General features: G+C 36.4%; 1 protein-coding gene across 1 annotated transcript in view; it reads right to left on the reverse strand.

Moving 5' to 3' along the window:
- The window catches only part of LOC114327541 (nose resistant to fluoxetine protein 6-like), a 97,793-nt gene that overhangs the window by 22,406 nt on the left and 59,322 nt on the right, over positions 1–16,065 (reverse strand). Inside the window, exon 11 of the mRNA XM_050657342.1 lies at positions 6,064–6,206. Within this exon, the coding sequence (XP_050513299.1) occupies positions 6,064–6,206 (143 nt within the window). The remainder of the gene's footprint in view (positions 1–6,063; positions 6,207–16,065) is intronic.

Raw genomic sequence — 16,065 nt, forward strand, 5'->3', positions numbered from 1 at the left:
TGCTGGAGATTGGGTAACCAACCCCAATGGAAGGCAGGGTCAGGGCTGACGAGGAAGGGAGAAATGGTCCTCCGAAAAGGGGGTTTTGCTATGAACCAGCAACCCATACAAGGAAAAAGAAAGACGCTGCGAATCGAATACTATTGCCTCGGTATAGACATGAAACACGGATTAGACCCAAGCTACGAAATAAGGACATTCTTTTTGGCACATAGAACGTGCTAAGCTGGTTCAGGCCCGGAATTGCAACACATGCCATAAAACAGCTTCAAACATATAAGATGGACGTAACAGTGATCCAGGAAACGAGATGGACAGGATCGGGAAGCCTGCAAATGGAAAATTCCCTGGTTTTCTGGTCAGGAGAAGAGGAAAGGCACGAATTTGGATGTGGGTTTGTAGTTAACGGAAAACTCAAGTCTGCCATAATTGATTTCAAACCAATCAACAAGCGCATGTATTCTCTAAGGCTTAAAGGAAAATGGTTTAACCTAACCCTCTTCTCAACCCACGCACCAACTGAAGAAGCAAATGAAGACGACAAGGAGGAATTTTATGAAATTCTAGAACAACAGTACAGAATGGCACCCAGACACGACGTCAAAATCATACATGCCAAACTAGGTAAAGAGGACCATCTTAGACCGGTAAAGACTAGGTAAAGAGGACCGATCGGTACACATAGCTTACACGATAACACCAATGATAACGGATCAAGATTGGCAGAGTTCGCTGTAGTCAACAATATGGTAGTGAAAACTACACAGTTCCAAAGGAAAAATATACATAAAGTAACCTGGGTGTCAAATGACGGAATCACACGAAACCAGATAGACCACGTGCTCATCGACGGAAGACACTCTAGCAATATCATCGGCGCACACAGTTTAAGGGGAGCAGAAAGTGACTCTGACCACTTCCTGCTCAGAATAAAAATGAGAACAAGGCTAAACACGAGACATCCAAAGCAACGCCAACAAGGAAACAGATGGGACATTTCAAGGCTCGATCTACCTGATAATGAACGCCAATATCAGTCACTGATCCAAAATAAATTGCAGACAAAAGAATAACAAGAAGAAAAACCAGTGGTTTGACCAGGAGTGCGAACAAAGCTTACAGCAGAAAGCAATCAAGAGGCTGGAGTTACTAACGCGACCTACAGAAGAGAACAGGGAAGACTACAACAGAGTAAGGACTCAAACGAGAAGATTTTTGAGAAGAAAAAAGAAACAGTACCTAGAAGCACGAATACAGCAACTCGAGGAGGAACAGAGAACCGGTCAGTCTAGACAGTTTTATAGGGACATAAAAACAATGACGGGCAACACGATCAACAGCCCAAGATTTATAAAAGACGATGCAGGACAATTGCTCACAGACGACGAAGATATAAGCCGCCAATGGAGAAAGTATTTTGAGCAACTCTTAAATACAGAAAACCCCACAACGACAGGGCAACAAAGACAGTACCAGTTAGCCGAACCTGAAATACCAGGGCCCACACTAGCTGAAGTAAAGTCCGCAATTTCGTCCCTAAAAAACCATAAAGCCCCAGGCCCAGACGGCATACAGGCGGAACTACTAAAAAAGGGGGAGTCAAACTACATCTTGAGATATATCATCTTATAAGAGAAGTCTGGGAAAGAGAAGAAATACCGAAACACTGGCATGAAAGCCATACCTATTCACAAGAAGGGAGACAAACAAATATGTCGGAACTATAGAGGAATATCGTTAATTAATACAACATACAAGATTATATCCATAATACTGTTTAGAAGACTAACTCCATACGCAGAGGAAATAATAGGCGACTACCAAAGCGGATTCAGACCGGGAAGGTCGACTATAGACCAGATCTTCGTCCTACGCCAGGTGTTGGAAAAAAACTGGGAATTCAACCGCGATGTACACCAAATCTTCGTGGACTTCAAACAAGCTTACGATTCTGTTAGCAGAGAAGCATTGTGGGAGACTATGGTAGAAATGGGAGTACCTGGAAAACTGGTACGATTAGCAAAGGTCAGCACGGAGAACGCTTCCGCACGAATCAGAGTTGGCAGCAACACGTCGGAGAAATTCCTCATTGACACCGGACTTAGACAAGGAGATCCTCTCGCCCCCCTGCTGTTTAACTTTGCACTGGAACATGCAGTAAGGAAAGCTCCGCCACAACTGACAAACGGATTTGCCGCCCAAGGATCAAAAATACTATTAGCCTTTGCGGATGACGTGGACACAATTGCACAATCCACCAGAGATGCAAAAGAAGTTTTCACCCTATTCGAGAACGGAGCCAAGGAAGTTGGTCTTAAGGTCAACGAAGACAAGACCAAGTACATGGTGGTTACGAAGAACCCACGACCAAGGGTTAGACAAAACGTAACAATTAATGAATACAATTTTGAAGTCGTCAAAGAATTTAAGTACTTGGGAGCGATCATACCATCTGAAAATAACTATGAAAAGGACGTGGCAGCAGTGGCGGCCCGTGAGGTAGTGCCATAGAGCCATGGCACTACCTTGCTAACTATGCAGAAACATATTTTTTATCTTAAAAACATTTTAATGCCTGTTTATTTTTTTGTGAATATTTCTCTTTATTTTTATAAATTATATCAAATCTGGCAACTGTGTAGCGCAATGCAAATCTACCGACTCTGGCCACCCACAGCTGACCGGATAAAGGATGAAAATCATAAAAATCCCAGTGCCGAACGGCATAGTGGCTCGTGAGAAAAGAGAAAGATTGTATGAGCATCCTGTGTAAGTGACAGAGAGAGAGCGGTATTGCACTTTTAACATACGTTTAAATTGGAGTCTCCGTGCCAGGCTCGAAATCTCGAAAAGGAAGTTAGTGGATCTTAAGATACAATGTTTTAGATCTACATATTTCTAGTTTCTTTACGCGTTCGCTTGACGCTATTGTGTTTATTGTCTACTACTGTATTGTATATTTGTGTTTATACTCTACTATATTTTTTAATTTGTAATTATTAGTTAGTGCGTTGTGATCGTGGGTGTCGTAGGTATAAAAATAATATTTTGATTATTTTCTACGTTTAATTTATTTATTGACAATGAATCAAATTAGTATATTAAAAAACTCTTTTGGTGGTTTTTCGTTAGAAAAAAAAACTACAAATTAAAGAACTCGGTCGGCCTTTACCCGATTTAAAAATTGAAAAACAAAGTGGAAATGGACAAAAACTTCGCTGTCGTAAGTTTAATAAAATTATTTATGATAAAAATAGCTGGTTGTGTGGTTGCGAACAAACTAATAAACTCTTCTGTTTTGTATGCGTTTTGTTTGGAGGTGACGAGACTTGGTCAAACAAAGGCACCGATGATCTTGTACATATATGGGAGAAATTGAAATCCCATGAAAAATCTAAAGTGCACATGAATAACGTTTTTAGCTTTTCAATGCTTGGTAAGTTAAATATAAAAACCCAATTAAATTCAGCTTATCGTGATACTCTATTTATATTTTATATCCTTTTTGACCATATCGTAAAACCGCCACAAAAAATTTAGGCAGCTGCCCGGATTCTGGCACTACCTTCCTAAAGTTATACGAGCCGCCACTGCGTGGCAGCCAGAATTATTGCAGGAAACAGGGCATATTACTCATTAAGGACCCTACTTAAATCAAAAATACTCTCAAGACCAGCAAAAATAAGAGTATATAAGACAATAATTCGTCCCACAATAACGTATGGAAGCGAAACCTGGACTCTGAATCAGCGAGAAACAACAAAATTACTGGTACTTGAAAGAAAGATATTGCGGACTATCTATGGGCCTTGCAGAGAAGAGACAACAGGAGAATGGAGAAGAAGACACAATGATGAACTACAGACAATATACTGAGATGAAAACATAGTACGCTACATTAAATCAAACAGAATACGATGGGCGGGTCATGTACTAAGATCAAGTGACGAAAGACTTCTAAACGCCACATTCTGGGAAAGGCCCAATGGAATAAGGTCAGTTGGTCGCTCAAGAAAGAGATGGAAGGACGCAGTAGCCAGCAATCTACGCAAAATGGGAGTACAGCAATGGGAAATAGCTGCTCAGGACCGACAACAATGGAGGGAAATAGTAAACGCAGCCAAGACTCACATAGAGTTGTAGAGCCAAATGATGATGATGATGATGATGATGATGATGATGATGATGATGAATTGTTACGCGTATACGCGTTACGTGGTAATATTTATGAGAGGTTTTTAGGTTTTACAGACGTGAGTAAAAGAAATAAGGCAGAATAATATGTTTTTGGTGTTTTAAAGAACAGATTAAAATTTGTTGATATCAAAAATAAATTGGTAGGGCAAACTGGGGCAAACTTATGACACGCTGCCGTGATGTTTGGTGAACTGAACGGTCTCCAGGCAAAAGTTAAAACTATTGCACCACAAGCTTTATTTACTCACTGTCATGGGAATAGAATGAATTTAGTTTAGCAGGATACGTGTACAACAATTTAAGAATATTATCTTTTCTTACCAGTTTAGCTCGCCCAAACGGACTACTGTTTAACAACAATTTGTTTCGAAAAAATGCAAATAGTTTCTCAGACGCGATGAAATTTTAAACCTCGGTTAGTTTTCGCTGTAGCAGATTTTCGTGAATAGCTTTTGGAAGTTTTTTTAATTTTTATCGAAGGCGACGATTTTGAAAGTTGTGATGTGATATCTCGATCCGTGAAGCAATCGGTTTGAGCATTTTCTTAAATGATTACTCTTTTAATATTCTTTTAAATATTTTTAAGAAAGTGTTTGCCCAAACCGATTTTATATTCATTGTTGTTCAAAATCAGTCAACTGACATTATTTATTCCAAAGGCAGAATAAGAAAACTGGTGCAAAATCTCAGAGATTTTCATAATGATAGTAGTTTCCAATATATACGCAGTGACGTTTTGGGTTCGCTTGATATTTCCGAACCACCCCAAAAAATACACAGGCATAATACATATCTCGAAAAACGAGTATATTTGGAAATTTTGGATATCTACTGTGTATTATGCAAATAGATATTCGTTTTTCTAATTTTGAAGATTTGCAAATTTTTGACTTCTTTGACGATTCAAAATTTAAAAGTTACCTTCGCCAAAGAATTTTCAAGATATTTATTATTACAAATTACTTAAAAATTACGCTGATCCAAATATTTTCAGAAAGTTGGATAAGTTACAAAATAAGTATAATTTTATATAGTAAGTACTGCAATTCATTACAGCAAACTGATCATCAATTCTCTTATTACCAATAACTTCTGCTTTAAATGAACGGGATTTCTCTTGTCTCAAAAGAATCAAAACATATGGTCAAAACACCATGAAACAAGAGAGAATGTCAAGTAAACCAAACAAAAAAAATCTCCTATGATGATTTAAACCTTATAGTCAGATGGTATACCTATATGAGGAAAAAAAACCTTGCCGACCCTGTCTCTAAGGCCACGAGCCGCCACTGCCATGTATTTAGTTATTTCTTCGTTTATTTTTAGGCCCACGTTTATTGTTGCTTCTTCAAAGTTCGAAACTATATCCTTAACTTCCAGTGTTGTCTATGCTACTGCATCTACGTCAGCTGCAAATGCGAGAACAATATTTGCTCCTCTGGCAGTTATGTCTGGTTTGACTCCTGTATAGATTTGTCGCATTGCATATTCCAATGCTAGATTAAATAGTAGATTAAATAGTAATGGGGACAGCGGGTCTCCCTGTCTGAGTCCGGTGTTTATGCCGAACGCCTTTGAAGTTTTGCCTCCTATTTTAAGTTGTGCAAAGAAATTGTTTATACACATTCGCTCAACCATGGTCAGCTTCTTTGGTATGCCTAGCTCCACCATTACACTCCACAGTTTTAAGCGATCTATGGAATCATATGCATGTTTGAAGTCTATGAAGATCAGGTATACGTTTTTATTATACTCCCAATACTTTTCTCATTTACCCAAGATATATTATCTTAAATCGCCTTAGTAGAAGTGGACACTTAGAATATAAATTCAAATCAAATTAAAGGATCAAATTTCTATACTCACATTGCTGATATTTCTAAAGTAGGTTGACTGTTTTTTACTTCCAATAAAGTAGCATATTACTGCCAAATGTGTTAGAAATACGCTATAGGATATGCGAACTAATCTTTGAAAGATTGGCAATGATAAAAAATTGTTTATTAATCCTAAAAATAAAATATGACATTTATATGCCTGATTGCGCCAACAGATCTTAAGCTCCAGCTTAGCCCAGCTCAGCTTATGATTTAAGGATTTTTGCCTAGTTGTGCCAACAAATCTTAAGCTCCAGCTAAGCCCAGCTGAGGTTATAGTTAGGGCCGCTTTAAGTCTCACTAACGTTGCACCACAATTTTCGATTCTTATCTAAGCAATCCACCTAGCAATCCATTGTGGCAAGCTGAAAATTGATCTAAGGCTCAATGGTGCCACACGTATGTTTCGTGTTTCGTGTCGAGCTTAAGGCACGTCTTAAGCTTAAGATGTGTTGGTGCAACCAGACATAATATTTATATTTAACAAAAATGAAAATAATCGGTTTCGTTTTGATTCAATTCAAGTCTCTTGACATCCTCTGATACCGTGTTTCAGGGTCTACCCTTTTTCAAAGAGAACCAAAACGAAACGAGAAGATGGTATAAATATTAAAATATTTACACCGTAGATACACCAGTATGGTTAGACTTACCTCTAACGGGGACCGATGAAATGAGTGAAATGAATGTCGACAACGAATCAAGTAATCTGTTAACCTAGGTAAGTACTCAGTACCAAACAGGCGACGCTAGGAAAATATTCCAACAATGCATCGCAGATTACCCATATGAAACGTTGTCATTTTGTACTCTAATAAATACAGAGTAGGTATGGTATAAAACAAAAATCGTCGTTTCGTTTTGGTTCAAATCAGTCTTCTTGCAAAGCCTCTTTGAAAAAGGGTAGACCCCGAAACACGGTGTCAGAGGATGGCAAGAGGCTCGAATTGAATCAAAACGAAACCGATTATTTTCATTTTTGTTTTATATCATACTCTGTATTTATTAGAGAATACAAAATGACAATGTTTCATATGGGTAATCTGCGATGCATTGTTGGAATATTTTCCAAGCGTCGCCTGTTTGGTACTGAGTACCTAGGTTAATTAGGCGGGCCATTCATGATCTGATTTGTAGTACCTCTAGTGGTACGACTTTCGACGTTGGGTCTAAAATCAGGCCGTGAATGGGGCGGTTGGGTTTTTTTTCCCTGGAAGCCGTCTGTTGTGAACCGGTTGTACTGCAGCCACTTGGCTTATTGTACATCTTCCATTGTTTATGAAACCCATTCCAGAATTCTGGAACCCTGTACCAGCTTGTACAGGTCTAGTGGGTGGGTGCCATATAAATTTGGAGTCATTTCGATGTCTCCGAAAAGTGTTTGCCGCCTCCGATCCAATGCCTCACAGTCATGCAAGATATGGTTGACTATTTCAGGTTCTCTGTTACAGAGTCTGCAGCTCAAGTCTCCATGAAACAGCCCCATTGTATGTAGGTGACCCTTAACTGGCGCATGTCCAGTGAGGAAACCTGTTATGACTCTGAGCTGATTCCTCCTTGTTTTCAGCAGTAACTCAACTCTACTAGCACATGTCCGTCCGATATACATCTTGCCATGTGTTTGACCGGGTACACTCTCCCAGTGTGAGTTGTGTTGGCTTCGGATCCAGGCTTTTTTTCGTTCGCGGACGGTGCTTTTTGGCACTCCCACGGCCGGCTCTGGACCCAGGTATTTTGTAGCTGATGCTCTCTTGGCAAGTGCATCAGCTCTTTCATTGCCGTATATGCCCCGATGACCTGGAACTCATACCAGTATAACACTGTTATGTTGTGCCAGTCTATCAAGTTCTTGTCGACATTCCCACACCAGCCTAGAGTTCACCTTAGGGCTTATAAGAGCCCCAATGGCTGCTTGGCTATCTGTGCATATGTTAACCCGTTGCAGTTCGAATGCCCTCAGGTTGTTTTCTCTTGCACACTGCAAGATTGCAAAAATCTCTGCCTGAAATACGGAGGTACATTCCCCCAGTGGAATAGAAATGTTGAAATTTCCACCACTATAGAATATTCCTGCTCCCGAATCGTCTGCAGTTTTAGACCCGTCCGTATACCAGGTGCAACCCTGCAGTCTGTGTCGAGAGTTTCCTCTGTCCCATTCGTCTCGTGGGCAAATGTCCACTTGAAAAGGTACTTCAGGCATATATTTTGATGTCATATGGTCAGAAATCATCATCCATTCGGCATCATTAATTTCATTCGTTATTTTACTATGTCCTGATTTAACTGGTACGTTGCTCAGGTTTTCTCGAAGTCTATAATAGCCCATTCTCGCCTCACCTCTTATTGTTTTATGTAAAGGAGGGAGATCCAGTAGTGCCTCCATAGCTGCCGTAGATGTGCCCCTCATAGCCCCCGTGATCCCGAGACAAGCAAGTCTTTGCACCTTGCGTAATTTGATGATGGCACTTTTTTGCTGCACTTTTGGCCACCATACCACTGATGCATATGTAATTGTGGGTTTTACCACCATGTTATAAGTCCAATATACCATGTCTGGTCTCAAACTAAATTTCATGATTTTGGACTTTAGAGGACTGATGTTAAGCCCTACATTTCAAGTCCATTCTGTAACTACGGTCAGAGCCTGTTGCATTCGATCTCTGACTGTACCATTAAATTTTCCGTGGGCTAAGATGACTAGGTCATCCGCATAGCCCAGGACGTGATGCCTATCGTTGTCGAGTCTAGCTATCAGGCCATCCATGACCAGATTCCACAATAGAGGAGATAAGACTCCCCCCTGTGGGCAGCCTCTGGCTACCTGAGCTGACACTGTATCCCCTAGCAACGTAGCATATATCACACGACTTCTCAGCATGCAGTCTATCCGGCGGTTGGGTTAGTGGTACCACTAGTAATACGACTAGTGGTATTACTATAAGAAAGTTGAAGCGTGAATGCTGATGTTGGGTGTTGGATTAAAAATTTCCACTAAACTGCGAGTCATAAGTTATTAACTTAAAGGATATAGAAAATGTATGCTCATTTTCATAGTTGATTTTTTCGTGAACGGATTAACGAATTTCGCTAATTTTTTTTTGTTATCTTAGATATTTCTTTATTATTTACACAGTTGTGCAAAGATTTAATTAGAATTGTTTTTTGTACTTATACCGGGTGGAAGAAAAGTAATGTTTTTCATATGTTAAGTTTGAAACACCCTGTAGGGGGAACGAGGTACAAATCTGTGTATAGATTGGAATCGTATTGTAGTCTTATGTTTTGTGAACATTTTGTTTTTTGAATCTCCCTGATATCTTTAGCTTTTTAAAGATAAAGAAAATAACAAAGAAACTAGGTGGTTTTACTCCTTAACATGTATTTTAACTGAAACAAAACTAAATTAACACTAAAAAATAACATAAGAGAGACGATATTGTTTAATGGAGGCTCTATGATGTTTTGGGGTGGAATTTCCCTGAAAGTAATACGGATTCGGTGTCTACCTAGAGGCTCTTTAAATATCGAGAGGTACATTACACATATTATTTTTCTTTGAACACTATTTTTCTTTCGTACTAGAAATAATATAGGAATATAATATAGGAAATAATTTCGTCTTAGTGGTATGATAAGACATGACCTCCTCACGGATCGCAGTCGTCAGTTAAAACTAAAACACATTAAAAAGTAAAACCGTCTAGTTTCTTTGTTATTAAAGATATCAGAGAAATTAAAAAAATGGTTCAAAAAAGATGAGACTACAACATGCATAACCACCATTTTACCTTTTCCTCCCTAAAGGGTGTCTCAAACTTTTGTTTCGGTTAAAACACATGTTAAACTACAAAACCGTCTATTTTCTTTGTTTCTAAAGATATCAGGCACATTCAAAAAACAAAATGTTCACAAAACATAAGACTATAATACGATTCCGATGCATACTCATTATTGTACGTCATTCTCCCTACAGGGTGTTTCAAACTGAACATAAGAATAACATTTCTTTTCCTCCACCCGGTATAAGTAAAAAAAAGAAGTTTAAGTAAATCTTCGCACAACTGTGTTAATACTGAAGAAATATCTAAAATAGTAAAAAAAATTAGCGGGCCCGTTAATCCGTTCACGAAAAAATCAACTATGAAAATGAGCATAAATTTTCTATATCCCAACTTATGCCTCGCAGTATGTTACGTATGGGATGCCTACAAATGGGATGTTTCTTTATGCAAATCTTCCTAGTTTGCAAATATTTCATAGAAAATAAACTTTCACAAAAATTACCCTTATTAAAATACACGATTCTTCATTATATACTTTTTGTTGGGACCAATCATTTTCCTTTCTGTAAATAAAGACCAGTTTCTTATTAATCTGAAACTATTTTCTTTTGGCATCTTATGCAAATTTACTATTTGAATTGGGAATAAGCCACGATATTAGTTATACATTAAATTTATTTGATGTTTCGACTTCCACTTCGGAACATTTTGATAACGATTTCAGAAGTAGAAGTCGAAACGTCAAATAAATTTAATTTCTAACTAATTATGATTTATTCCCAATTAAAATGGTAAATTTGCTACGAGACCGCACTGTAACTAGTATTTCCTCCGTGTATACAATTTGCTTACAACATCAGCTTCAAACAAAATCTCAATTGGTACATCGCTGAGCAAAGATCCCTAAATTCGCAAATAAATAATAGAAAATAACTTTTAATGGCACGAAAAATTGCTACTATTAAAAATACACGATACACCCACACACAGCAAAGTAAATCCCAGCTCCAGTTTAGAACAAGTTTTATTTCTTTCTAAAATAGAATATAACTACCCTACATCTTAAAAAGTCGTAAAAATTACAAGAGTCGTAAAAATTAATTAGTTCATATCAGCCCTAGACAAATGCTAGAGAAACGAAACTTATGGAATGCTTAATTATGAAACCTCAACTCATGTGCCCAATTTTTAAAAACACAAATCGTCTGAATTTTATTTTGCATAGACTTTACTCGATACATTTTTTAGTGTACACCACCGTGAAAACAGGTGACTGAAAGGTAAGACCTTTGTTGGCGGCTATAAAGATAAAATGTTGGGGCGTGAATGGTGCCGAATATCCAACTAGTAATGGACGGGGTCGAGTTCGCTCCCAATGGTAAGAATTTTACCTGAACTAAAAAAGGTGGAGTCCGAATTGGCTCCCATAGACAAAATTTATTTTACCTAAACATGTCGAAAATATCACCCAGCGTTGTCACTTCTTTCAAATTTTCTCTTTTTGTTAGAAACAGGTACCTTCCTAGAAATATCTATGGGAAAGGAGGAAGACCTAACCCTTCGGTCCTAACTTAACTTTCGGGTATTAGAGTGTAGAGCGCAAACCGGCCGATTTCAGGTAAGAGCGCAAAACGGTCGGACGCATACCGGCCGACACCGATAATTTGTGTTAAAATTGCCACATATGCCAATGTTGAACTAAAACAAACTCTAAAAGTATTTGGCTAAAAGTATAATTTTCCTATAAAAAGTCTATATCACTATGTAAATTTCCTAAGCAGTATAAATATTACACGATTTGGCAACAATGTCTAATGTTTCCGCGATTATATGAGAGCCTACCCGCATTCATGCGGGAGCCAATTCGTACCCTTCTAAAATATACCTGAACGAAGCGGAGCGAACTCGACTTCACCCGTAATACCACTAGTAGTACCACTAGAGGTACCACAAATCAGATCGTGAATGGCCTGCCTAAGAGATTACTTGATTCTTTGTCGTCATACATTTCACTCATTTATATTTAAGCTTAAGGGACGTCTTAAGCTTAAGATCTTAAGATTTATTTATTTTATTTTTATATATTTAACCAACAATATTAGTCTAGGAGCCAGGGGGATAAGTATGCACTTTTATGTCCCCTAGGTACATTGATGTTTTTATTTTATTTTTTTTTTTTTGGTGCGAAGATTCGATTTTTCGGGGGTACCAGGCTAGAAACCTGTCAGATAATTTGTTGTTAACAATTTAATTGTTTAAATTATTGTATCTCCTAAACTATTAAAGATAAGAAGATTGTTTCAGCTTTAAAAAACTTTGCAAAATTATTTTATCTTTATTAATAAAAAGATATAACAATCAGTGCCGGATTAACCATTAGGCGGACTAGGCGGCCGCCTAGGGCCCGGGCACCCGGATGGGGCCCGCATCCCACACAAATGCATTCATTAATATTTAATTATTTAAGCAGTTACTTAAAAAAATTTAAATGTTAAAAAAATCAAATAGGGCTAACTGAGACGAAAAAAAAAGCAAATGGTTAATTTATGATTTCCAATCAAACGCAGTTTTTTGCTTTGTCTTTTGTCAAATATCAGAAAAATACAACCGATTTCAAGACAAATTAAGCAGTTATCTTCAAAGGCATTTTTATATTCCATGTTCTAATCATTCCCTCAATTTGGTAATCAATTTTACAAGCAAATTTTGATAAAAGCTGGTAATTATTTTGGTATGGTACGTTTTTTTTTCAATTTCTACCCACCGATGAGCCTTATACTCCATTCACTCACGGTAAAATATTGCAAAACCTCCGGATTTTAAACAACCTTTGGATTTGAAACAAGAGCTTGGATTGACATGAAATTTGGTATAAGTATAGCTAACATGTCAAATAAAAAAGTGATATTGTGCCAATGTGTGTTTTTGCTCTACGGTTGAGTCCACCCCTTCTCGGGGGTGAAAAAATATACCGTCAAAATACGTCCGGAAGTGGATAAACTGAATTCTAAGCAACTTTTGTTCAATAGAGTTTTTCATCAAGTCAATACATTTCGAGTTATTTGCAAGTGAATATCTTCATTTTTCAACAAAAAAGTAACACGTTTTTAGACGGTTCTTCGCAAATAACTCAAAAAGTAAATATTTTATCGAAAAAATATTCTTAGCAAAAATATAGCTTTTAAAAAATTTAAAAAATGGTGTATGCATGCTGTCTGTAGACCCAGTAGAAGCAGGGTTGTAGCTAATGAAAAGTAGGTTCTTATTCGTCAAATTCCAAATCGAATATTTCAACGAGAAATAATCAAAAAATGAGGTACTTTTCATGGAAAAGTCATCGTAACTTTTTTAAATGTTTAAAAAAAGCATTATTCTTGTTTTTTAAAAAAATTTCTAGAACAAAGAGTAAGCAAGATATGCTCAGAATAAAACTGATATCTTTTTTGGGTAAAAAAACTGGTTAAAATAACCCCCTAATTAGCATCCCAAATGAAATTAATCCTTACCGCTTCACAAGCTACTTTACTTATGTATTGTTTATATGCTCTGTAAGTTTTATCGGTATAAAGTGCTTATTTATAAAAGGGCTGTAGTAGAAAGGGCTTGAACAAGTCACTAATCACGAGTGTATGCAATTTTTTTATTTAGCTTAATGCCTCGACAACTAATGGCCATTGGCATGGTACAGTGGATTTGTCCAATCAGGTACCTAGTGTAGTCGGTAGTGTGTGTGTTAAGTAAATGTCTTGTTACTTAGCAAAGTCGTCATTGTTTTTACAAAGAGACACTAATTGTATCCGAACGTCTGCGGTCCCTCCGATGAGTACCGATCCCACAAGGATAGAAACTATTTTCAACGAAAACTTTTCGTTTATAAATTTGCAAAAGTCTGTGTTATTGCGTTGCCGCTCCTGCAATACTTAGAGCAGGTGTATCGATGGATTCTTATGTAGTTTTGCCTTCTGAATCCAAATCTGAAAACGGCATTTCGATATATCTAACCGTCTTCGAGATAATCGGCCTCAAAATCTAAAATGTGACGTCACAATCCGGTTATTTCCTACCGACGCACTAAACGTCAGCTCAAATGGTTGATTAGGAAGTAGGCTACTTTTTTAATCTCAATTTGTTCAGCAAAGCATAGTTTATTTACATTTGAGTTTGACACTTCGTGAATGTCAAACTAAATTTTAAATTAAGTATTAATAAAACATCAATGATATTTGATAGTGAATTTAATTATTATATAAAATAAATAAGATGTTCAAAAATACAATTTGAGTATATTTTAAAAGCAATAATTTATTAAGTAGGTATATATTTACGAGTATACGGCCTACCCTTTATAATAAATGGACTGTTCCATTTGTTATGAAATTAAAATACAGGGTGTTTAGAAACTCTACCGACAAACGGAGGTTCCTCAGATAATTTTAAGACAATTTAACCCAATTCATCTAGTCCGAAAATGCTTCCTAAAGAAGCTAGAGCTATTTGAAGATGACGTCTGGTAATTAGTTTATCTTAAATATCTCCAGAACGCTTCTATTTAGAAGAACGAAAATTGGTACACATATTTATCTTCCAGCGATAAATCGATTTCATTAATTGCAAATTTCTAGTATCGGTCATAGGCGTCCGTTTGGGCAGGGCATCAGTTATATTATCGCATAACTTTTTTGTTTTCAATTTTTAAGCACTTTTGAGTCTGGATTATTAAAATGTAAGGTATTATAGTACTAAAAGGTACTCTTACTTTAAGTCGATAGGATACACCGTTTTCTAGAAAAATCGATTAGAAAATTTTTCGTTGTTCAATCAAAAAAAAATTCAATAAAAAAAAATATTTAGAAAAACCAAAATTGGTACATTTGTTTATTATTCCAGAGATGAATCGATTTTATTAATTGTGAATTTTTAGTACCGGTCATATGCGTCCGTTTTGGGTAGATCAACGGTTATTTTATCGCATAGGTACCTTTTTTGTCTTTAATTTTTAAGGATTTTTGACACTAGATTATTAAATTATGAGGTATTCTAGTATTAAAAGTTACTCTTGCTTGAAGTTGGTAAAATACACCGTTTTTTTTTTAATTTTCAAAAAAATTTTCAAATTCAGGAAACGAAAAATTTTCAAATCGATTTTTTTAGAAAACGGTGTGCCCCGCCGACTTAAAGCAAGAGTACCTTTTAGTGCTAGAATACCTCACAATTTAATAATCCAGTATCAAAAGTGCGTAAAAGTTAGAGACAAAAAAGTTATGCGATAAAATAACCGTTGCCCCACCCAAAACCACCACCCAAAGTCACCATAGATGGAATCGATTTATCTCTGGAAGATAAATATGTGTACCAATTTTCGTTTTTTCCAACTAAACGCGTTCTGGAGGTATTTAAGAAAAACTAATTACAAGACGCCATCTTCAAAGAGCTCTAACTCCCTTAGGAAGCATTTTCGGACTAGGTGAATGTGGTTAAATTCTCTTAAAATTATTTGAGGAATCTCCTGTCTTCGTTTGTCAGTAGAGTTTCTGGACACCCTGTATAGTCGGTTCGCTAAACTCGACACAACTGGCTAGTGATTTTAGTAGGTAATTTTTTTATTTTTTGCGAATTTTGCCAAAATTGGCAAAATTACTAATTATTTAGTAATTATTAACTAGGTAATCAGTAATTATTTTTTTTTGCCAAATTGGCAAAATTATTGACTAAAATCACTTGCCGGTTGTGTCTGAGTTTAGCGAACCGACAGTATATGAAATAATATTGTTTGGTATAAAAAAATATGGTCTGATATGTGCAATTCTAATGGAAAAAAATATTTGAAAATTTTTCTCAAATTATGGATACCAACATTTTCATTTATAACTCTTTTATTTTTAATTTGACGAAGGAAGGTTATTCTTTATAAAAAGCTATTCATGTTCCAAGATTTATGATGCAACCAACATATTATATAAAGTTTTATTAATTTTATACGAGGTATATAAAAATATAAATTTAGATCAAGAGTAAACTACCTTTATAGTTCATAACATTTAAATTAGAATGATATAATTGCACATTAAAACATAATTATTAATTCTAAACTACTTTTCATAATAGCAATTTTCCATAAATATTACGAATTAAAATACGTAAATAAACAAAGTTTTCGTTATAATAATGCTCGCATTTTCAGCTTGTCATTTATTAATTTTTAATAAATT

The sequence above is a fragment of the Diabrotica virgifera genome, chromosome 1 (assembly GCF_917563875.1).
Source record: "Diabrotica virgifera virgifera chromosome 1, PGI_DIABVI_V3a".
NCBI lineage: Eukaryota > Metazoa > Arthropoda > Insecta > Coleoptera > Chrysomelidae > Diabrotica > Diabrotica virgifera.